The sequence below is a fragment of the Typopeltis vanoorti genome, chromosome 11, assembly GCF_054136105.1.
Source record: "Typopeltis vanoorti isolate ZY-2024b chromosome 11, IOZ_Tvanoo_1.0, whole genome shotgun sequence".
In the NCBI taxonomy this organism is placed as follows: Eukaryota; Metazoa; Arthropoda; class Arachnida; order Uropygi; family Thelyphonidae; genus Typopeltis; species Typopeltis vanoorti.
The window spans coordinates 60,059,965-60,085,773 of NC_143559.1; the positions used below are offsets into that span (position 1 = coordinate 60,059,965).

At 36.8% G+C, this 25,809-nt stretch overlaps 1 protein-coding gene across 1 annotated transcript in view; it reads right to left on the reverse strand.

Annotated features, from left to right (window-relative positions):
- LOC150101625 (uncharacterized) overlaps positions 1-20,016 on the reverse strand; it is an 84,264-nt gene extending 64,248 nt beyond the window's left edge. Inside the window, exons 1-2 of the mRNA XM_090400515.1 lie at positions 19,841-20,016; positions 1,953-2,043 (exon numbers count right to left, since the gene is read on the reverse strand). Of these exons, the coding sequence (XP_090256641.1) occupies positions 1,953-2,043; positions 19,841-19,991 (242 nt within the window). The 5' untranslated portion in view covers positions 19,992-20,016. The remainder of the gene's footprint in view (positions 1-1,952; positions 2,044-19,840) is intronic.
- Between the last annotated feature and the right edge of the window lie 5,793 nt (positions 20,017-25,809).

Genomic DNA, 25,809 nt, shown 5'->3' on the forward strand with positions numbered 1-25,809 from the left:
TTTCCATTTCTCTATATATTCATTGATCTTTTCATTTATGCCATAAATATGTAGTTATTTTCTGATGGCTTCATTTCTCATATGATCCAATTTTGTGGATTTTTTGATTGCTCTTAAAATGTCATCTCTGCAGCTTGTATTTTACTTTCATCTTTCTTTTTAACAGTCCATGTTTCTTAACCATATAGTGGAGTGGCCATTTCTCATCTTTTTTTTTTATTCATTCTGTGTCAATTTAATTGTTCCACAGATTTTCTTAAATTTCTTTATTATTTAGATATGTTATTATGCAGCCTAAATAATTAAACTCTGTCATTTTAGTTTCTATAACTATTTTTGATCTAATATGATCTTGACCTTTCAATGCCATGACTTTTGTTTTTCTTTTGTAAAATTTTTAACACGTTCACTGCCAACTACGAGTATACTTGTAGTTGATATATGAGCCTCACAAGCCAGCTACGAATATACTTGTATGACGCTTATTGCTGGCAACGAGATTACCCATACTGACCTTGAAGAAGTGAAAATGCTTGCTTGTGGAGCTAGCAGCAAAAGTGTGTATAGTCTTAGATGGTATATAAGCCACACAAGTCAACTACGAATATGCTCGTATGTCAATTACCGCTGGCAACAAGATTACCCGTACTGACCTTGAAGAAGTGAAATTGTTTGGCGTATGGGAACAAACCATGCCTGAGTAGCGTGGCAGTGAACGTGTTAAATTATATTGTTGGCTTATTTTGTTTAATTCATAAACTTATTTTTAAAGGTCATCTTCATTGTCTTGTAATATAATCTGATCATCTGCCAACATTGTATTCATAACAGTTCTGGTTAACTGGATACCTTATTTTTTTTTATTTGTTTTCCATATTTTAATAATCTGATCAATATAATATTGAATAGAGTTGGAGATAAGCTATATCCCTGTCTGACACCTTGAATTTGTTTCAATCTTTTCTGTTAATTTATTACCAAACTGTATTTTTGTATCTTTATATAAACTCTGTATAGCATGTACCAAATGTAATGGATATCTCCTTGTTTTTTCATTATATTCCATAGTTTTTCTCTGCGTATTTTATCAAAAGCTTTCTCATAATCTATAAAGGCCATATGAGTCTCTAAATTAAATTCTCGTCTTTTTTCAATAATTTGTTTTAACACATAAATATTGTCTATACATGATCTTCCATGTCTGAAACCATTTTATTCTTCTGAGAGCAGATTGTTTGCATTATTTCCAAGTCTTTTATTCAGGATTTTACTGTAAATTTTGTAATCTGTAATTTCCACAGTCATCCCTGTCTCCTTTCTTAAATATAGATATAACCTTAGCTTTTAACCAATCTGATGGAATCTCACATTTCCTTCAACAGTTATTTATTAATTTTAAGAATCTGTGATGTAAATATTCTCAAGCATATTTCCAAAGTTGTGCATTTATGCCATCTAATCCGATCGATTTTCTATTTTTGATACCTTTATTGCTTCTTTTAGTTCTTAAAATTTTATTGGTTTATAGACTCCTTTTACAAATTAACCAGGAGTCTACAGAATTACTGATTCTTGTGGTCTTCACTACATAGTGTCAGACTTGTAGAAGTTTTTGAAGGATTATTATTATAATATGGATATCTCCATGGAGCAGAAGCTTCATAATGGAGACCCATTATTCACATATACCTATCATACCTTTCCTTTAACTCATTTACTGATGAAGCACTGACAACCTACCTTTTGCTAACTGCACTCTTACACATATTTTGGAGTGACCCCCTTGTTCTCTCACATCCAGTCATGCATCAGAAAATTTCTTCATCTGTTCAATAAACCTTGCCCCAATAACTGTTAGTATGGGATCCCATGATGAGTTTTTGGATTCAATGGTGAAGGTCATGCAATAATAATAATAATAATAATAAAATCTATAATTAGATATAACTTACCGTGCATCTTGAATGAAAACTGCACAGTGAAGGAACACAACTCCATTAGATACTGACCAGAATGCAAACATCCTCTCCATTCCTGACAGATCTATAATATAAAATTTTATTATGCATTATATGTTATTATTATTAAAATACTGTATCAGGATGCTTGAACTTCCAATTTTGTAATGCTTTAGCCTTAAACAAGTATTAAAATGATATGAGCAAATCATTAAAAAGGCACTTAACTTTTCATTCTTAACTACAGTCCTGTTTCTGAGTCTATATGGACACTATGGATTTAGCAGCTAGGGCCTAGAAAAAGGACACACACACACACACACACACACACACACACACACACACACACACACACACACACACACACACACACACACACACACACACACACACACACACACAACATGAAACCCAAATGGTCTCTAGTGCAAAATGATACAAAATATTCCACAGTATTATACTGAACTCAAACTATTAATATTAATCGAAAGCCTAGTCATTATTATTATCAGCTTTGTAGTTCAACATGCAATGTAGCCTAACTAGCAACATCCATTCAGATGGTCACTTCCCAGGTCAGTACAGCATGATTACTGTTACCAACTAGTGGCAAAAGTCACACCTGTAACTAAGACTTCTGATGATCAAATCTAATACTCTGTGGCAACAAGTTGCTTCTTTCACATGCTGCTTAGAGAAACAGTTCAATAAATTCTCCTTCATTCTGATGAGGTTTCTCTTATACTCAATCAATTTTCAGAGCCGCTGTAGTTTAGCTAGTAGAGAAGCCCTTTGGGGTGGAAAGACCTGGGTTCGATTCCTGTCCATGATGTGAGGAACCTTTATCTGGTCTCTCTTTCAACCAAGGTGAGTTAGCCAGTCTCAGAGAGGGTTTTTTCACCCACAAATTTGGGTTTTTTCATTCTTCAAAACAGACAAACTGGCCCTGTGAACCCACATGGATCTACAGCTATAAATACTTAATCCCCCATGAGGAGGCTCAACTCGCCCTAAAAAAGGGATTGGGAAGAAAAGGGAGGAAATTCCACACGAATAAATAAATGTTCAGAAGATTTAAGTCATCCATAATAATTACTTGTTTAGTACCCATCAGGGTAATTTGGCAATGCATTTCTTTGTCTCCAGCAACTCAGACACCAGGTCCTTAGCAGCACCACCATACATGTCATTCTGTTAGCCTCAAAACTCATTGCTACACGGGAGACACTATTACTATCATTGCTTTCATGAGTTGCTGCCCTAACTGGACTTGAGTCATCTGATATCATAAGTAGTACCCCCACCCATTCTCCTATCTCTCTTCTCATTCCTAAAAATACTATAGCCTTTATACTCAATTCCAACAGCATTTACCAAAGGAATAAACTCAACCACTTACTTTATTTCTAATGCTCCTAGCATTTGTATACAAAAATAACAAGTTTCCTCTTTGCTTTTCTGTATGGTTACATATGTAGTCTGCTCAGCTCAGTTCGATAACTTTCTCTTTTATGTTCTCAAAAAGCCTGAGCCCAAAGTACAGTCCATCCCTTCACCACATTCATAACCATGCTCATTGACATTTGTATCGCTATTATGTCTGTACACACACTAGCTGAACTTAAAATTCTCACCATTCCTCCCAACACAATCTAGTTTCCCTGACTCGTTGCATTAGGTCACACTCCAATACATAATTTTGCAAGACACCTGAATGCCAAAACTGTTCAAGTGCAGGCCCTGAATGCACTTGAAATGCCTACCTCTTATACAAGTCTTTTCTATCACTAAACTCACTCCACACACACATCCCTTTCTTCTTCTATATAGCCTGCACATCAAATCATTTGCTATCATAGCACTCCTTGACTGACTGCTACTATTTCTTGGTAATAAACTAACAATTTTTACTTTGAGTCCCCCAATCATGCATACAACTATTAATACTTGATTTAATATTCACCACTTTGCTGTTATCCATAAAGTCAGAAAATCCCTTTAATTTCCACGTATGTCCCCTCAATCTTAATATCGTTCATGTTAGCAGAAAATGCTGTACACACTGTTAGCTAAATCCAAATGCTGGCCTAGTCAGCCAAGTTGATAGTTTCTATTCTCCACTTAATAGGTTGTGGGTGGGAGGTTTGAATTGCATTGTGTTTGTGAGTATCTTCAGGTGGTAGATGATTCAAAGGCTGCTCTAGAGACAGTTGGTCTCTAGAGCAGGCTTTCCTGCCCATGATAATAATGGTTAAATGTTAAAGATACAAAGCTATTTTAAACCTGGTTTTACTCCATTTTCCCAAGTAAGCAAACAGACAAACAAGTCAAGTTTTCTTGCAGGCACAAACTTGGCTTGTTTGTCTGTTTACTTACTTGGGAAAATGGAGTAAAACCAGGTTTAAAATAGCTCGGTATTTTTAACATTTATTATACCCAAGGTAAAATACTTTCTACAATAATGGTTAAAGTTCACTATATATGTGAATCCTATGTGATACGCACACTCACATATCTTTCAAAATTTTTCAATAATATTTGGTGACTAGAAAACTGCACTTTCTTCACTCTCTAACACTGAACTGAAATGAGTGCAAATTAGGAACTTGTATTCATCAATTCCTTATGTCTACATGTCTATGTTATTATTTCAGACATAGAACACGCCAGGTGATGATAGATTCTCTGCTTCTTCCACTCTACTGCTAGCCAATAATACAGTATTTTTACCAAAGGTTTGAAACCAAACTGTTGATAATGATCAAACCTAGAAAAGTTGTCAGTTACTCAGAGTTGTGTGCATGCAACTGTCTCATTCTAATTAGCAAGTGTCATGATGGCAACAGTTCAACAACAACAAAAAAAAACTCTGTGTTTTATTATAGCCTGAAATATTTAAGCTGGTGATTCATTTGCAATGAGAATTTAGGGTAATCAACCTGATGATAATGTATCAAGCAGTAGTATATTAAAGAAATTGGCCATGTTCGTTGGTTGATAGTAGAGCCTCTGCTATTAATGGCTCACGAAAAAAGTTAAGCAAGTTTGAGTGCGGTTAGTAGTTGGAAGGGGGTCAATCATTCGATGCTGTTGGCACACTCTCCTTCGATGAGTCTTTGGACTCCCTGGAGGTATCTAATAATAATAATAACAATAATATGATTATACTGACAGGAATAGAAGTAGCAGGGTATAGCATTTTTTGACAGGGTAGGAAGGGAAAACACAGCGGTGGTGTACTGCTTATGATAAGTGATGACTAATGTACTTTCAGAGTGGAGGATTTGGAGGGCAGTGGTACTAATGGTTTTGAAAGCATATGATATTGTGAGATGGACAAGACAGGATATTTAGTGGGGTGTTGCTACAAGTCAGACAGCACAGAGGGTGAGAAGCAGGAGATGTTTAGGCAGTCATGATTGGCAAGTGTGCAAGAAGAATGATTGTTATGTGCAATTTTAACTACAGCAGTATAAATTGGGAAGAGGAAACTGCATGTAGTAATAAGGGAATGGAATTTCTAGAATTCTTGAGAGACAAAAGTCTTAGGCAACATGTAGTAGAAGGAACACAAGATTCAGTGTTCATGAGTTTTAGGTTTGGTCATAGCATAAGGAGAGCTGATTATAACTGATAATGGCACATCTGTCCCCAGTTGGATAGAGTGACCATGTGGTTTTGACTTGGAAGATGAATAGACATGCGGGAGTATCAAAGAGAAAGGAATGTATATGAAATAAGGCAGATGATTACAATAGTCTTACATATTAACTTGGGACAGTTCCATAGAGGAAGGATTTGGAAGAATGAGATATCAGTGCTTGGAAACTAGTGAAGGAATATTCATTAGCAGTAATAGCAAGCTGTGTACTGCGAGTGAAGAAGAGAATACAATTTAGTGTAAAGTGCTTGACAAACAATATCAAATGGAAACTGCAGGTAAAAAAGAGGTTGTGGAAGATATATAAGGAGAGGGGTGGAGAGTAGATGAGACTCAGAGAACATAAGACTCAGGTCAGGAGAGTAACTAGTATGGTAAGGAAGGCAAAACTGGAACATAAGAAGAGATTGGCCCTGAGATCCAAAGAAAATTCTAAGGAACTTTTTCACTATGTGGCCAGTAGGAAGAAATGGGAATAGAGTGACTGATGCAAAGGACAAAGTGGAGTTGTTCAATAAACACTTTATTGGGGTAAATTTCATTCTGGAGAAGTAGGTTTTAGTACTAGAAGGGATAGGGCAGGTTCAAGGTTTAGAAGTGCAAGTGCACTGATCATGACCCGACAGCTCTTTGTCCTGGCTTTTCAATTAAAGTCTGGCCATGGGAAAGGTACTCAAGGAATGGAAGTGGAAGGAGGGTAGGATAGTGCAATTGCATATAGGTGGTAGCAGACTGGAAGTGTCAAACTATAGACCAGTTTGTATTTCATCAGTAGTTGTTAAGATCTTGGAGAAATTAGCGAGGGATCATATATAGCATTGGGCAGATGAGGGTAATATCTGTGAGTCATCATGGATTTGTTTAAGTATTATGACCGTCTTTTATAATAAAGTGACAAAAGTGGTTGATGAGGGGAAAGGCATATTCTGCCATTTTTTTTTTTATTTTATAAAGGCATTTGACAGGTAGCACATGATAAGCTGATATTTAAGTTGCAGCACATGGGTTTAGATGCCAGGTTAGTGAACTGAATTTGGGATTGAATATCTGACAGGTATCAGAAAGTTGTGTATGGGTAGCAGTATCAAGGAGGCAGAAGGTTACAAGTGGGTCCCACAGGGCTCAGTATTCTGACCTGACATGAGGAACCTTTATCTGGTCTTTTTTAACTAAAGGTGAGTTAGCCATCTTATACGGAGGCAGAGGGTTTTTTCCACCTGGAAACTTGGGTTTGCCTGCTCAGATGATGTGAAGCTTGGAAGAGTTATTAGTAATAGTGCAGATGTGGTAGTCCTGTAAGAGGATTGGACAGATGGGCAAATGAATGGGGTTTCAGTTTAATGCAGCTAAATGTAAAGTCTTGAACTTTGGAATACATTGATGGACGGCTCCATACTCTGTTGGAAGAACTGAGTTTATATATCAATCATCACCCCAGATCCCATCACAAGGGATCTGGGGTGATGATTGATAGAAACGTGAAATTCCGGGAACATATTGCAAAAGTGGTGAAGGTAACCCAGAGGAATGCTGCAATACTGAGAAGGAAACTAACCTGCAGAGATAAGAGTTGTCATTCCATTCTTTAAGGCCCTGATCAGACCACACTTGGACTATTGTGCTCCAATTTGGTCCCCAGGATTTGAAGGAGATAAATTAACCATGAAAAGAGTACAGAGGCAGATAATAAAGATGGTATCAAGACTGTACAATGTTAGTTATGAAAATAGGCTCAGAGATTGTGGACTGCAGAGTTTGGTAAAAAGAAGGAGAGGTAATATGTTTGAGTTTTTATACCGTTGAGAGGTAGTTACAGGGTTGACAGTGGAGAGTTCTTTCGTTTGGTGGAACAGGGGGAAATTATAAGTTTTAAATTGCATACTGTTCTGAGTAAAGTGATGAAATCTCACTTCATCCTGCCTGGGACACGAATCGCTCCTTTGTTCAGCATATCTTATCTATACCATATACACTACCTGCCTATTAGTCCAAAAATATTAAATGGAAAATTCCAGAAATAAACAATTCATAAGTTTTAAATTGCACGACGTTCTGAGTAGTTCTCAGTTATCAGACTGACTGTCATGGTATTGCAGCGCTTGTGTTCAAGTAACCCTTATTTGACTTAATAATGTCCCAAAATACAAGAGTAGTGATGCTGGCAATGGTAAAGAGAAGCCGTAAAGTGCTTTCTTTTAAGTGAAAAGGTGAAAGTTCAACTTCATAAAATAATAAATAAATAATAAATAAATAATAATAAATAAATAATAATCGAAGTATGCTTCGATTGCTAAGATTCCATTCACATTCAGATAACTTCTATTAGAGTACGTTGTTATAATTGTTCTATTTTATTATTAGCTATTGTTGTTGTTAATCTCTTACTGTGCCTAACTTATTAATTAAACTTTATCATAGGTTGTATGTACAGGAAAAATTAAAATATATATAATATAAGTACAAGTGTGTGTGTGTGTGTGCTATCTGTGGGGGGGGGGTCTCGGAACATAAACCACGGATAAGTGGGGGAGAACTATAGTAGTGTATAATCTTGCCTTATAATTAACATCGTACACGTACCATCTACTGAATTGTGTGGTATGTGCATGATGAGCTCTTTATTGAACTCTGAAAGATCCTTTGTTTTTCCCATTGTGATCAATACTACTGATGATTACTGACCATCAGCATTCTTAAATAATTGCCTACATAGGGTGAAGCACGTCATCAAGTATTTTGCATATATGCTGTAAGTGATATTTACATACAGATTCAGTGGCCAGTATGTGTATCATCTTGCACATCCATCAATTCTAGCTGTAAATTTACAACCTTTAAGCTTTATATTTAGTTGATAAAATATTATTAGGTGATATCTCCAAGGAGCCTAAGGAACTCATCATCATGGAAGGACACTCCACTGCACACAATCATCTCCACATACACAATGGCATACACTGCCCACGATAGGATTTTTTGTCTGTAAACTATGAGTGTTCTCTTTGGCTCATTTGCTTATGTGTAGGACAAAAACCTGGGTTTACAGGAGGAAACTCTGCTACTTCTGTGTGGCTACTGCATCAACTAACTCATCTTCAACTGCAAAAATCCAGATCACAAACAAGAACCAAACAAAGGTCTTTTCCTAAATGAAGGGCACAATGCTCCGTTGTTCTTTCAATTGCACTACAAAGTAAATGCTAAGGATTTTCCTATCACTAAATACAAGCAATATTTAAGTTTTCCAAGACTTACAATTACTAATTAGAGCATTCAAGGAAAATTGTGTAAGAAAAATAAAAACACACTGGACTGAACATAAAACCACAGAACAAGTAACGCAGGATCTCACAGGATAATCTCACAATATTATTCTTCAGCAACAGCTCCGTTGGTTTGGCCATGTCCAGAGAATGCCTCCTCACAGACTTCTAAACATCGTACAAAATGGAAGAACAAGAAAACCACATCCACCTGGAAGAACGAGGAAAAATTAGCTAAGATCTTTAAAAGAAAGAGGCGAATTCCCCAATTTCATTACTATGTTCGAGAACAGCAGAAGTAGAACCATTTGGAGACATTGCACAAAGGGGGACTCAACTAGTCACTAGACAGATGAGATGAAGAAGAAATTTATACTAATACATCAACTTAATGATGTGAAGAATCTTTAGTTTTAGTGTCAAATGAAAGCAGCAATGTTTTTGAACTATGCTGAGAAATATATCTTGAACTGTATACTCTGGCTTTTTTCTTATATATTTAGGCTTATAAATTTTTTCAGGATCAATATAGACGTAACTCTGTGTTATCTTAAATTTTGTTGATGCATGTTGTTGCTGTTTGCTTTCCTGCTGGTGTTAGACGTTTTGAAAAATGGCATCTTTCAAAGCCATTTTTCAAATGGCTTTGAAAGATGCCATGGATGGAAGTGCTAATAATGAGAGTGTATAAGAGCATAAGAGGTCGATGAAAATGAAGAGCCTAGAGGATAAGACTGAATGTCAATGGATAACTGTACAGCAATATATCAGGATTCAATCATTAGAGGTGTGTGAATAAATAACAGGGTATATAAAAAAATGTATTCAGTTGGACTACTGAGACAAATAACTGATGCCTTGCATGGAAGGAAGGAATGGGCATCAGAATTAAGGGTAACTGTGGGTGCAAATGATTTGGATGGTGAAAAAGGGAATGTGGTAGGGATCTCAGAAGTGGTACGGGAGGTAAAGGATACTAGTGTTGGGAAAGTCATAGTGGACAGAGTGATGGTTGGTAGGATGCCTTAATCGAAGAGAGTGGATTGTTATGTTTACATATTAATGTAAGGATTATCAGAAATGAGAGAGCTGAGTTACTGCACTGACTGAGTCAGTATGCTCAAAGATAACTGGTGTAAGCGAAATTTGGTTGTCTGATGATATGCTATTGGAAATAGAGGGATACAGAATTTTTCAGGATAGGACAGTAAAAAAAAAAAAGGAGTAAGTGCTGTTAACAATAGAAGAATTGTGTCCACTAAGAGTGGAAGTTGAAATGGTAGGATATGATGGATACCATGAGAGCTCTATTCCAATCATCTGAAATTCAACCTTCTAACCACATTTTCTAAATTATGCAATTTGGTCACTGTGAAACTTTAATACCTCCATACCTGAGAATTTCTGGTTGAGCATCAACTATTCCAGTTGTCTTTCATGTTTTGGTTTTGTTGGCTATTTCTATCTCAAGTATGAAAAGATATATACTCCTGATTGCATTCTTTCTGAATATTTTCTACAATCATTCACTCATTTCTTGTTTTATTTAAGTCTTTCAAAAAAATTACTGCAAATATATAAAGAAAACAGAATATATATACCTTTATGTTGTTTTCATATTATCTTTATCATCACTGATTCCTTTTACAGTATGAAGGGAAGCTTTTTTAAGAGCTCCCAAAACTTTTGTCACTTTATCTGCTTAGTGATTACTTTATAAGGGTGAATTATGGGATATCAGCCCATGTGCTACACAAATGTGCAAGCGAATCGGCAGTGTCACTAATGAACTTATTTAATCTAAGTCTCAGCTCTGACAAGGTTTCCAAAGGAGTGAAAAGAGGATAAGATAATTCCATCACATTATATGCCTCCAAGACAGAAGAAGTGAATAGCAGAACAATCAGTTTACTATGTGATCAAGTGAAGAAACTTTCTGCAACTATCTTTGATCCAAAGTAATTTAATAAGGTAATACACCTTTTTTCTTTACTACTTGTATATAGGAAATATATGACTTCTGCATTAATTTAACCTTGGTACCCCTCTGGGTATGGTCCAACAGATGAGACTCAAAAAATGTTGAAACTAGTCTAGGTAGCGACTCCTCCATTAATGCATAGCAATATACACATCCAGAAGGCATTGTGTTTTGTATTAAGATATGATGTCATAGTCACTATATACAAGTAACCTAGTCATGCAGATTTCACATGTAAACTTAGTTTATTTACGCTTGAGTAAAGGATTAAAAAAAATATAATTTCTTGGCAACTTTAATTTACTATGTAATCAAGTGAAAATACTTTCCACAATTAATATCTCAGAATGGAAGAGTTTATTAAAGGTAAAATCCAGCAGTGGATAGGATACAACTCTATGGTAGGCAGCATTGCTCTGTACAAGGCAGGTCCTGCCTTAGTAATTTAATTAGATTTACTCATATAATTTTATTGTCACTCTGTTAATTTTATAACAGAGTGACAGTAAAATTAGATGAGAGAAATGGCTATGCCACGATACTGCTGGGCATTGCAAAGGCATTTTTGACAGAATATCATCACATAAGCTAATGGGATTGGATATGAAGCTAATGGCATGAATAGTGGGATTGGCTGAGAGGGAGAGACACCAGAGTAGTATATGATAATGTGGAATCCAAGGAGAACAAGGGTACTTGGTGAACTGTCTTAAGGATCTGTACTAAGCCTACTGCTCTTTAATTTGTATGTTAATTGTTAACGATATTGCAAATAATATGGGGGAGATATTCAGTTGTTAGATGATCATGAACTATGAAGGGAAATAGTTGCTAAAGGTAATGTAGATATTCTGCAGGGCAATTTAAATAACTTGACATTGTGAACAAAGGATAATGGTTGTCATAATGTTGCAAAATGTAAGGTTATGCACTTTAGGTTGAAAAAAGGTTACATAGTGTGTAGTGTGTATATAGTTCGCCCACCGATTAGAGGTCCCTCGACACTTCTGCGCATCTCAGAAAAAGGAGAATCCATTCCGATAATAGGGTAATCGGTCCGTATTGTGGGATGAGTTGTTTATTATTACCGGTCAGAAAATTAACTTCTCTTTTATGATTATTGCAGTTAACTATGTTGCTTGTATAACAGTTGGAAAATTTTACCTATAAAGCACGTGATTTCACGTGTTGGCGACCAATTCGGACGTCCTTCATTTCTTTCTCCCCTTCAGCATGAATCGACTATTCTTGGAAAGATGCAAAGCAGGGACCCACAAACGGTGGGCGAACTATAACATTGATGGTACTATTTGATGAGGATAGAGACTTGGGGGTAATGGTGGACAGCAAGTTGAAGCTTAGAGGCACATTATAACAGTTGGCATATAGCCCAAAGAATTACTTAATATTGCAAAATACATAGCCATGATTTGACTGCTGTGCATAGATTTGGTAACCTGGACTTCTTGGGGATTAGAAGATGGTGGAGAAGATCCCAAGATGAATGAGTGAGTGAGCCGGTGACAAGTCTGTAAAATGCTACTTATGAGGATAGGTTTAAGGTGTGTAGGTTACAAGGCATAGTTGATAACCAGAAAAGAGGGCACAAGATAGAAACTTAAGTTACTACTAAAGGAGTGTTTAAGATTGACAGAAAAGAAAAGAGAGCAAAAGAGAACTAGGGAGTCATTCTTACTAACCCAGAAGAGTTAGTAGGGGTGTATGGGCTAGATTTGTTGTTTGGAGAGTGGTGAATAAGTGGAATGGATGTTGACTAATTTTGATGGTATTATATCAGAACACAGAAAGATAAGTAAATAATTATTTATTGACTTATTGCTGATATTTGGCTGTTGTTATAACCAGCATCTTCAGAGCACAAAACATAGTTTATCACAGTACACGAGACAACAACATGGTATGATAATGGGACTAATTTGAAAAATTGTAGCAACAACACAAAGACTAAAGTCCTAATTAGGTGCTCTCTATGTTAAAAAAAAAAAAAAACAGAGAGAGAAAGAAGGTACTAGTTATGTCTTAAGATAATTCTCTCTCATATCTCAGGCAAATTTATACAGTCACATTTGTTAAGATTCGGAGTATGTTTCAAAGCTTCTGTGCAGTACTTTTGTTTTCTTCCAGCTGATCCTGTATGCAGGGGTATCCAAAGCATGCTAGGACATGGCCATATGGCCAAGTCTGCTAGGCCAGACTTGCCATAGCGATAAGTGCCAGTTGTATCTTTTATGTTCACTGATGCGATGTCCACAGTTCTTCCTGTTTGACTGTAGTAAGCTTGATCACAAGAGCAGGTTACTTTGTAGACTCCTGGAAGTGATAAAGGAGAGATGCTGTCCTTGGGTGAAGGGATGAGAGTTGCTAATTTGACACACGATCTGAATATAGTGCGTAGTTGATGTTTATTGAGAACTCTAGATATCTTTTCTGATGTGCCTTTAATGTATGGGATGGTGACTGTTTTGTTGTAGTTCTCTGTGGTGGATAGTGGGAGGGGTTTCTTGGGAGCATTTAGCATTTTGTCTATCTTATGGGGTTTATAGCTAAGAAGGTGTGTGCCGTAAGTGAGCCAGTTCAGTAGCAAGAGCATTGTCATTGGAACAGATTGCTCTCACTCTGAGGTTAGCATTTTTAAGATACCATACTGATACCATACCATAGGGTGATGTGCAATTGTTTGTGTAAATATCTCCCTGTGTGTGGGGGGGGGGAGGGTTTCCTAAAACTGAGAATGATAAGGAACCATCTGGAAGACGTGTGATTAATGTATCAAGGAAGGGCAGACAGTTATTAGCTTCAGTTCTATTGTAAAGTGGATTTTTGGGTGTTGGCTATTTAAATATGCCAAGAATGTATCCAATGTGCCTGGGCTATGTGGCCAAATAGCAAGCACATTGTCAACATAGAGTAGCCAAAGCATTGGTTTGAGATTGGGTGTACTGATAACTAGTTTTTCCAGGTGTTCTATGTAGAAGTTGGCTAAGGGGGGGGGGCATAGCTGTCCCTTTCCATGTGAAATATCCTGCATGTAGTTTGAATTTAAATAGTTCAAATATATCGAGGGAGAAAGTGTGACTTTAGCAGATCAAGAGTTTCAAATAGTGGTACATTTGTGAATAGTTAGGTGATATCAAAACTCATCATTATGTCTGAACATTTTAAGGTATGGTGTTCTAAAATACTTTTTAGGTGGGCAGAGTTTTTCACAAAGGAGGGGGGGGGGAATTGTTTGTGAGAGTGGCTAGTAGCTTGGTTAAATGTCTAGCCAGTTTGTATGTGGGACTATTTCTACTGAAATTGGTGTGGCAACTGAACAGGTTAGACTTCTTAAAGAGGTGCCAAGACACCAATTTAATACTGTGTGAAAATTAAAAACAAGTTCCACTTGGGCAAAGCTTGACGTATTTATAAACAAGCGAGTGTAGCACTATTACGAGAACAGATTAACGCCACTCTCCTAGAGTTATCAAAATTAAATTCAACTATCAACGCGCTACATGACCTACTATTTAATATTTTAAATATAGAACAGTGGGAGATCCTAGACTGCATTTCTGATGCAACGGCTAGAAAAGAATTCAAAGTGAAAAACCGGCACCAGAGAAAGTTTGAAATTCTCCAGCAACACAGTACTACACGACAACTGCAATTACAACAAAATTGCATCGTTGTGAATTTACCATCGCTCACCTTAACTGAAGAAGTCATTAGTGCTTTAAGTCGCAGTCATAATTTTGCTGTTGCCCCCAAACTTGTTCCAAAAGCCAAAATAATGGCATCTGACAAACGGGGAATATACGACCTACCTCCAGCAATAGCCAATAACATACATTTAAATGTGGCCAACATCCTAATCCAATCTAAACCTTCCAAAAATAATATCCCACATAAGGAAATCGCTGCACTAAAAGAGCTACATAATAATAACCAGATTATCATAACAAAAGCAGACAAAGGGAAAGCAACCATGGTGATGGATGCAACAGCATATGAAAACAAAATGCAGACACTTCTACAAGACCAGTCAACATACAAAATTATAGATCGCAATCCCACCAACATACACAAGAATAAGTTGCATAAATTACTGAAAAAAGTCACTTCCTGGTATAAAGAAACAGTAAACAAACTCATGCCATTCCACGTTAAAACACCCAGGATATATGGAGCACCAAAAATTCACAAACAAGGTACACTCTTATGCCCTATTGTGGATAGTATAAATAGTCTCACATAAACCTAGCTAGACATTTAGCTAAGCTACAAGCACTCTCACAAACAATTCTCCCTTCTTTGTGAAAAATTCTGAAAAATGGTAAGTTTTGATATCAATTCACTATTCACAAATGTACCACTAATTGAAACCCATGATCTGCCAAAGTCACACTTTCCCCATGATATATTTGAACTATTTAAATTTACATACATGCAGGATATTTCACATGGAAAGGGAAAATATACAAACAATTAGATGGGACAGCTATGGGCCCACCACCCCTTTTTCACCCCTTAGCCAACTTCTACATAGAACACCTGGAAAAACTAGCTATCAGCCACTCTCAAACCAATGCTACGTTCACGATGTGCTTGATATTTAGTAACATGGCCCAGGCACTGGATACATTCTTCGCACATTCAAATAGCCAACACCCAAAAATTCACTTTACAATGGAACTGGAAGCTAATAACTGTCTGCCCTTCCTGGATACACTAATGACATATCTTTCACATGGTTCCTTATCATTCTTACTTTTTAGAAAACCCACACATACAGGGAGATATTTATACAAACAATTGCATCACCCTTCTCAGTATGGTATCTTAAAAACGCTAATCCCAAAGAGTGACAGCAATCTGTTCCATTGACAACGTTCTTGATGTTGAACTGGCTCACTTATTCCACACCTCCTTAGCCAACAGCTATAATCCCCATAAGATGGACAAAATATTCTATAAATACTCCCAAGAAACCCCTCCTACTATCCACCATGGAGAACTACAATGAAAATAGTCACCATCCCTTACATTAAAGGCACATCGGAAGATATCTAGAGTTCTCAATAAACATGAACTGTATTCAGACCGTGTGAATTTCTCTCCTTTATCACATCCAGAAGTCTACCAAGTACCCTGCTTGTGTGATCAAGCTTACTATGGTCAAACAGGAAGAACTGCGGACACCACATCAATGAACATAAAAGTTACATCCGGCACTATTGCTATGGCAAGTCGGGCCTAGCAGCCATGCTTTGGATACCCCTGCACACAGGATCAACTGGAAGAAAACAAAAGTACTGCACAGAAGCTTTTACAAGTGAAAGAGATTGCTCTTAGAAGCAACAGAAGACTTGAAACATACTTCGAATCTTAACAAATATGGCTGTATAAATTTGCCTTAGATTTGGGAGACATTCATCTTAAGACATAACTAGTACCTGCTTTCTCTGTCTGTTTTATTTTTTTTTTAACATAGAGGGGCACTTAATTAGGACTTTAGTCTTTGTGTTGTTGCGACAATTTTTCAAACTAGTCCCATTATTACACCATGTTGTTGTAGTCTCGCGTACTGTGACAAACTGTTTTGTGCTCTGAAGATGCTGGTTATGACACTAGTGAAATATCAGCAATAAGTCAATAAATAATTATTTACTTATCTTTCTGTGTTCTGATATATTACCATCAAAATTATTCAACATGTACGATGAACACATAAGGCTTTCTACAAGTGGAAAATGGAATGCCAGAACTAGTTGTGAATGTTTTGACATTAAATGAGTTTACGGAGAAGTATGATAGGCACTGTGTGTGTGTAAAGGTTAGTGTGGATATCCTTCAATGAGTCATCTGACTCCATGGAGACACCCATTGAATAATATTTTATATTCATACCAAAGTCTTACAGCGTGGTTGACCAAGTGGTCAGCATATCCACTCTCCAGCCAAGAGGATTTGGGTTTGAATCCTACAAGGGGTACAGATGGTTGTGATTGACTTATGGACTATTTGTGGAAAGGGCATCTGCAACCCTACTTCTTCTAGCAGACGGTTTCACTTCCAAAACCCAATGAGGTACTGGATTGACCATACAGTGTCAAACTGAGATCACATATGAATAACTAATTACTAAAGTCTTCCTGTGACTTCTGTTAGCTACTTTCATGCAATGTTTGCTTTCTTGCATTTCTCTTTGTAAATCACTGAACATTTTCTAAGTCTGCCACCAGGTCTCCAAGTTGTGATGCTCCTTTTCAAACTTTCATGCTTTCTTGAATAACATTTGGATGTTTGAATATATGGTTCACCTGCAAAAGCTGTTAACATTAATTATTTTGAAAATACTTTTGAACATATTTTTCTTTTCAATAAGAAATTCAATTTTAATCTGCTCAAAACTAAAATTACTTTGTATGTGCACATTCTCTGTATAGGAATTTCTGCACATTTTTATGTTGGAATATGGTATTAGTATTGGCTAGCCTATGTCTAAACAGAAATCCAGTAGGTACTTGCAATTATCAGTTTGATTGTTTCTCCAAATAGTCTACCAAAAAACATTTCTGTATGTCTGGTATTCATTTCCTATGCTGCTGTTTAGCTATGCGAGAACCAATATTTCCTTTGTCAGTTGCCTTGTCTAATGACTAGAAAAAAAAAAAAATCTCTAATTAATTGTTCTTCTTGGCTTCCTGTATTAGGCAACTGTTTGCCTGTAACATTTTCAAGGGTTTAAAAAATCTTCTATCCATCTCCTACTGGGTCTTTCTCTTGATCGGTGTTCCTTTGGTTTATATTCCCAGGCAATATTTGGCCATCTGTCCTCATTTATTCTTTTTACATGGTTTTTCCAATTCTTTCTATAGTTTGATGGTTTCTGTTAGGTTAACTGTGGATAATCATTTTCTTATTTCTTCATTTCATCTATTCTTTTATATCATGTGAACAGGCTTAGGAACTTTACTTCTGCAGCTTCCGCTTGTCTTTTATCTTCATGATGGAGGCTTAATGGATTTTTTACAACCCTCAAAGAGAATTAAAATAGAATTTAATACTTCCTATATTTCATCCTAGTCACTAGGACATCTACGGGGATTACAAAAACAATTGATGTAACATGCACACACAAATCTTACAATACTAAGCCCAACCACGTGGGTGACACTAAAGTCCTATCTAGGTGGAGCACCCTCTAAGGGCGATAGCAGGTGGTCTGGAATGTGAGGTGGGACCTCTGGTGATGAGTGTTTCCCAAATCTGCGGAAGCTTAATGCAACCATATTTATTAAGATTTGGTTGGTTTCTGAGAGCTCTCGGAAACTGCTGCTGGTTCTAAGAAAAGTCTCTCTTTCTTGAATTTGCTGTGATGGAGCATAGTGGTTTTCTTCCATGATACTCTGTGGGTCCTCTGTGGAAAGAGAGAAATGGGTGTGGATACTCTGTGGAAAGAGAGAAAAGTTTCTCTTTCTTGAATTTGCTGTGGCTCAAATTCAAGAAAGAGAGACTTTTCTTAGAAGCAGCAGCTCTCAGAAACCAACCAAATCTTAATAAATACGGTTGCATTAAGCTTCCGAAGATTTGGGAAACACTCATCACCAGAGGTCCCACCTTACTTTCCAGGCCACCTACTACCGCCATTAGAGGGTGCTCCACCTAGATAGGACTTTAGTGTCACCCATGTGGTTGGGCTTAGTATTGTAAGATTTGTGTGTGCATGTTACATTAATTGTTTTTGTAATCCCCATAGATGTCCTAGTGACTAGGACGAAATATAGGAAGTATTAAATTCTATTTTAATTCTTTTTGAGTGTTGTAAAAAATCCATTAAGCCTCCAACGTGATGTCCTCACAGCACTTAAGCCTCTACACACGAATGTCTTTTATCTTGTTCTCCCCAAGTCCATGTTTCACTGTTACATTTCAGAATTGGTTTGGCTATTGTATTATAGTTTTATTTGGGTTGTTCTAGACATCTGTTTACTGAAATGTCTGTTCATAGTTCCAATGACTGCTAGGAATTTTTGCTTTTTATATGCAATGTCAGTTTCTCCATTGGGGTTTATGTAATTTCCTAGATATTTAAATTTGTTCACTTGTTCTATCACTTTGTTGTGGATGACTTGTTTGCATCTTTTAATTTCTTTACCTTGAAATGCTATTGATTTCATTTTATTTATTAAGCTTTTCATGTCATACTGTTCTATTATTTTGTTCAACATGTGTAGCTTTTCCTGTAATTAGTCTCATTTTCACAAAACTAACTTGATCTTCAACATACAAAAGGTTAGTTAATTCTTTATTTCTTATTTTAATTCTGGTGATTTTTTTTTTCTCCACTTTATTGAAAATTTTTCCATATATATATATATATATATATATATATATTGAAGAGCATTGGTGATAATCCAATTCCTTGAATGAGACCTCCATTGGTTTTAATTTTTTCGGTTATTTCATTATAAATTTTAATATAGCTTGCTTCCATTATATTTGCTATTGCTTTGGTGGTTCGAGGTGGGGTTTCCTAATTAATTTCATTGTCCAATTCTCCATTCTGATCGATTTGCCGCAAATCAAAAAAGTGTAGAGTAGATTGATTTGCCCACATCAATCTACTTGACAGTACCTGCTGTTCCAGAGTATCTTTGTATATTTAATTTTGAATACTACAGCCAATCCTTCTATTTCCATATTCCATTTAAATTCCAGTTCTTGTAAGTAAATTACGTATAACCGTGGCCACGAACTCCAAAATGAGTAAACTTCATTGTTATAGCGTATATAATTTTTAATACCATTTTTATTCATATCAGTTAAAATTACATATGAACTATACTATTTCAATATTATATATATATTTAATTATTGTCATTTTTTAAAAATATTTCCCAAATTCAGTACACAAGTACATGCATTACGGATATCATACAAGAACATCACATCTGAACTGCAAAACGATTACCTTGTCGCAATGCGCTTGAGTGGGCACCGACTCCAAAAAATTTAGAATGAAGAAAGTTTTCTTCAATAAAGCATCTTGCAGCAGTTCCTATATTCATAAAAGCTAAAAATGCTATCCAACCTCGTAACGTGTAAACAAGCCAATGAGCCATAACAAGCAAAACATGAAACTTTTAATCAAAATAACAAACCTCACAACAAACCAAGAGCGTTTCACTAATAACGCGCTATCTGGTGCTCATACACGTTCAATAATGAATTTAAAAAAAAAAAAGAAGAAGAAATAATAATCTGGCAACTTTTTTAAAGAAATACTAAATTAACAAATAAAGCATCAATTATTTTATGGGAACATGTATGCTAGACAAACTCCGATATGTTTCCTCCAATGTAACATGAACATCATCAGGAGAAAGACAGGTAACTACATGCCAACAAAGGTTGGTCGATTGGTAGAGCCTCTGCTACTAATGGCTCGCAAAAACGTTAAGCAAGTTTGAGCGCTGTTAGTAGTTGGAAGGGGTGCATAGTTCGATGCTGTTGGCACACAGTCCAAAGACTCATCCCTCGATGAGTCTTTGGACTCCCTGGAGGTGTCACATAATAATAATTTCATTCAAAACAAGAATCATGAAGGTCGTGTAGCATGTGTTTACTAGCTCGTGTCTCGGCTGCAGCTCAGTTGACAGTATTATACTATGAGTTCAAAAGAATAATTATTGTGCAGATTCTTTTTAAGAAAACTACGAACAGTTAATAGATATCACTTCCCCAAACTGAAAACTAGCATAGAGTCAGAGGGGTTAAGGTTTAGGATATTTGGCCAGCCTGGGTTGGCCGAGCAGTTAGCGTATTCCTTCTCCAGCCAAAAGGCTGTGGGGTCGAATGCCGCGGTGGACATGGATGTTTTTGATTGTCTGTGGAAATACTAGTGTTGTTGGCGTGTGGTAGATTAGTGTGGTAGGTAGATATTGGTGCAGATGGTGAATACAGAGAGATGTAGAGTAGGTGTCCTCCCTCAATGAGTATTTGGACTCATTGGAGGTGTCATGTAATAATAATTACTATTAACTGCTCATATATATTGTATATATCTTTAATCTACATAAGCATTTTTTGTTGTTACTTTGAACTCCACTGGAAACAGGGTTATTCCACTGGACACAGAAAAATTAGCCAAAGGACACACACACACACACACACACACACACACACACACACACACACACACACACACACACACACACACACACACACACACACACACACACACACACACACACACACACACACACACACACACACACACACACACACACACACACACACACACTGCTATTAGACAAAATTCAGTGTATCTGGTATCAGATTATCCAGTGTTGTGTACTATAGAGCGACCTCCCAAGCATTTTTTGTTGTTACTTTGAACTCCACTGGAAACAGGGTTATTCCACTGGACACAGAAAAATTAGCCAAAGGACACACACACACACACACACACACACACACACACACACACACACACACACACACACACACACACACACACACACACACACACACACACACACACACACACACACACACACACACACACACACACACACACACACACACACACACACACACACACACACACACACACACACTGCTATTAGACAAAATTCAGTGTATCTGGTATCAGATTATCCAGTGTTGTGTACTATAGAGCGACCTCCCATGTTGAGTGCTAAGCCTTGAGGAGGTTCATCATGTAATATGAACAGTAATATGTATCTAATGGAAGGATACAAGAAAACAGGAGTTTGTTGCCTTGGTAAAGTACATGTGACTAAAAATTATTGGAATTTGAAAGACTTTGCTGACGGATGATGATAGGGCGGTAGCATAGTGCAGGGTAGTAGTAGTAGCAACAGTGCTGCATGTGTCCTACAAATAACTCTTTCATTTTAGTGAATATTACTAATTTTAGTAATTGATTTTGCTTATATCTTATTTACTTTAAACCGTAACCAGGGGTCAGAAACCGCCTTCTCCCAGGCCGCATGCATCCCATAAAAGGTTGACCATGGTTACGTGGCATGTGACATATGTTGAATTATTTAAATAATGCTCGTACATTTTATAATATGAATAATAAATTAAAAATAATTTTATACCTATTCTTCATGATATCGCCGTGCAACTTGGCGCGAGTTAACCATGTGAGTCATCATGAGTGGGTATAACAAAGGCGATTTCATCCGATGACAACCAATATTTTGGCGCACTTTTGCATTTGCGTTCTCTTGTTCGTCTTTTAATATAATTTAATAACATCAACTATTATTTTCAGAGGATATATATTTGTTAAAAAGAATTTCAAAAGTTGATTCAAGAAAACGTTATATTGCAGATAAAGGAAGAAGGTTTAATGATGAATGGAACAGCAAGTACTTCTTTACTGAAAATGTGAAATAACATATCAGACTTCATTACAAGAATGTCGTACTTTATTTCGAAATCTTCAAGTATTCTGTATTTCGAAATACAGAATACTTGAAGTATTCTGTATTTTTTAAGATTGATATAATAAAAATTGATAACTTAAGTATTATTTTCACTCCCTGTTTTCTCTTGATTAAATACTTGCAACCCGATTATTAAAATAGAAGGTGAATGCAGTCTGTGAGTCTGAAAAAGGTTGCCAATCCTTGCTGGAAACCGTAGAATTGAAAGTATTTGAGACAATAATATTGTTTCAGGTTTAGGGATTACAAGATAGTGGCATATGTTAGTCATCTGTTCATCGGATGCCGCTTATAATTAGTGATAGTCTTAGTTTAGCCATTTCTGATTGGCTAGCAGTGAAGATATTCTCTAAAAGTGAGATAGGATTAAAGCAGTCTCCCTAACTCTCTCTAAGGCATTAAAACCTATTAGATGATCAAATAATTGATTGATTGCATGCAAAGTTGTGTGTGTGTGTGTGTGTGTGTGTGTGTGTGTGTGTGTGTGTGTGTGTGTGTGTGTGTGTGTGTGTGTGTGTGTGTGTGTGTGTGTGTGTGTGTGTGTGTGTGTGTGTGTGTGGATATAGTTTAGCAAACGCTTTTTCATGGCACCTATGCATGCAAAGTAAATGGTGGACAAAGCTTCCTGGTCCATCAAGATTAGCATGAAGGATTTGTACGATGTAGTGCATGTTCTATGTATTCATAACCAAGACTGAATAGGTTATTGCACGAAAGCGAGAGAGTGTGTCGTAAAGGGTTTTACTTGCGAGTTCAAGAAGTGTGAGTCGTGTGGAAAACGGGAAAAACCAAGTGAATATTAATGATCTAAGAAAATATAGTAAAAGTGTTCTAGAGAATGTGGAAGTAGTAAATGTTTGTGAGCGAAATATAAACAAGAGCATGAAAGAAGTGACTAAAACAGTGTTGATGATGAGGTGACAGTAAAGAGTGAAATAGCTTGGCATCCTTCACAAGACAAAACGGGAGCTAGAGCAACTGGTGAAAGGACTGTCATGTAGTACAACAGGTGGAAGAATGGGGAGAGTATGAAAGTGCGAGTGCAACGAACAAGGATGTTATTGAAGCTGTTAATTTCCAGAAGAGAGAAGTGAAAGAACTCATTGTTTTGGCTGGCTCAAATGATTTGAAAGGGGAGAAATATACTTTGAGAGAGTTGTTAAAAGAAGAAATATGAAGAGTAAGAAAGTAAATATTGTTAAACTGCTGCCTCAGATGATATGACAGAAGAAGAGCCATGATTGCTAAAGAATCAATGAGGAGATTTGCAGGAGGAGTTGTGTGCAGTTTATTGATATATGGAATGAATTTCATGGACGAAAAGACTTATGTATACCTGATGGACTATATTTAAATGGTTTTACAGGTAGATGTTTGGAGAGTGTGTTGCTTAGTAAGAGATTGGATATTTAAAACCAAGTGAGCTAGAGATATTAGGGGGTTGCAATCAACAATATGTTTGGTCCCCACCCAACTAGAATAAATGGGTGCAGAATTGACTATGCAATACTGAATGCTATTTCACAGGTTTCAGATTCGAAAAGTATAACGACATTATACAAGGATAACTGTGGGTAGAAGGGGATGTTGAAATGCAAGTACACGAATGTCAGACGTATCAGAAAAAAGGGAGAGGAATTTTTGGCATAGATCAGCTCCACTTGTCCAAAAATTATAGGTATTAGTGAGACCTGGTTGACAGCCACTGATATACTTACAGGGATAGAATGTAAAATATATTATATTTTCAGGGAGGTTGGAGGAAATAGGACAGGAGGTCTGGTATTGCTGATGATAAATTAAGAACTATAACCAACAAAATTAGATGTTTAAGATGATTTTAGGTCTGTAGGAGATGGTTCATTTGAGACATCTGGTGCACGATAGAAGCCATTAGGATAAAATATATTATTAGTTGCTGCTCTAGACCAGAGGAGTGTGAATCTCAAGTATCAGCAGATTAGGACAATGAATGTAGGCCAAAAATTACTATGGACGATTTCAACTATGGGGACATAGACTGAAGGGTGGAAAGGAGTAATGGCAAGATGGAAGTGGGATCGATACAGTTGCTAATGGATGATTATCTGAAGAATATGTTATGAAAGGGACCAGGGATTTGAGAGGTGGATCTGGTGATAGCATCAGAAGATATATCCATAAGCAAGGTACTCGTTAACATTCTCCCTCCAGTTGAGGAGAGTGACCATGCAGTCTTCTTTTGGAAAGTTGCCAAACGTGGAATTCTCCATCAAGAAAGAGTTTATGTTGAACTTTAAAGATGGTAATTATGACAGATGTAGGAGGAATATTGGTGCAATGCCATTTTCCATTGTAGCTTGAGAAGCTACAATGGAAAAAGTCAGCAGTGCATAGGAAGTGGTTAGAAATTGTTTGAGAGAAGCAATATCAGACTGTATGCAGGGAGTCAGGAGGACTCTGGGTATAAAATCTGAATTCCACTTAACTCCCACTTGCATACCAGTTGGGAATTAAGTGGATGAGCAGAGATATAAAGCAAGAGCTACAAAATAAAAGAAAACACTGTGGAAGGAATATAAAGAAGAGGTGATCAGCATATTCATGAGCAATATAAAGTACGAGCAAGGGTGGCGACTAGCATAGTAAGAAAGTCCAAATCAGATTAGGAGAGAAAAGTAGTTAAGCAGGCCAAATTACATCCAAAAAGTTTTTCAGTCATGTAATAAGTAAGAGGAAAACTTGTCTGGAAGGATGACCTTGATCAGTGCTTATGGTTGGTAGTAGCGCACTCAAGATTTAATGTTGGGGGCGAGTTGAGTAGACGATTTGAGAATACACACTACGCATCGCATACGACCTATGACTGAGCATTTGCAATGATCGCTAATTCATAAGCAGTACTACACCCTCTGCCCAAAAAGAAACCTAACTTTGTTTCAACTGTTTATGACATTTGTTTCATTAGAAGCCGAGTTATAATGCCAAGAGTGACAGTATGTTTTGACGAACGGTCGGAAAATGAGTTGCAAACAGAGAGCTGCGATTGACTTTTGTGTTAAACTTGGTAAACGTTTTACCGAAACGCACTAAATGCTTCAAAAAGCATACAGTGATGAATGCTTATCCCGTACTCAAGTTTACGAGTGGTTTAAGCAATTTCAAAGTGATCGTGAGACGCTTCAGGACGACGACAAGCCGGGACGTCCAAAAACTGAACTGAGCGAAGTTAACATCCAAAAAGTGCATGATTTCATCAAAGAAAAACCCGAAATCGTCCGTGAGATTGATCGAAGATGAATTGGGGATTCCAAAATCAACTGTGCAAAACATTTTGACCGAGAGTTTGGGCCTTCATAAATTGAATTCGCGATTTGTTCGCGTAATTTTCGATTTGTAGCGACGCCTCCTACCGCAATATGGCTGAACGAGCGCCCTTATTAAGCCGAGGTGTGAGGCCGGTTGCCTGTATGCTACACTT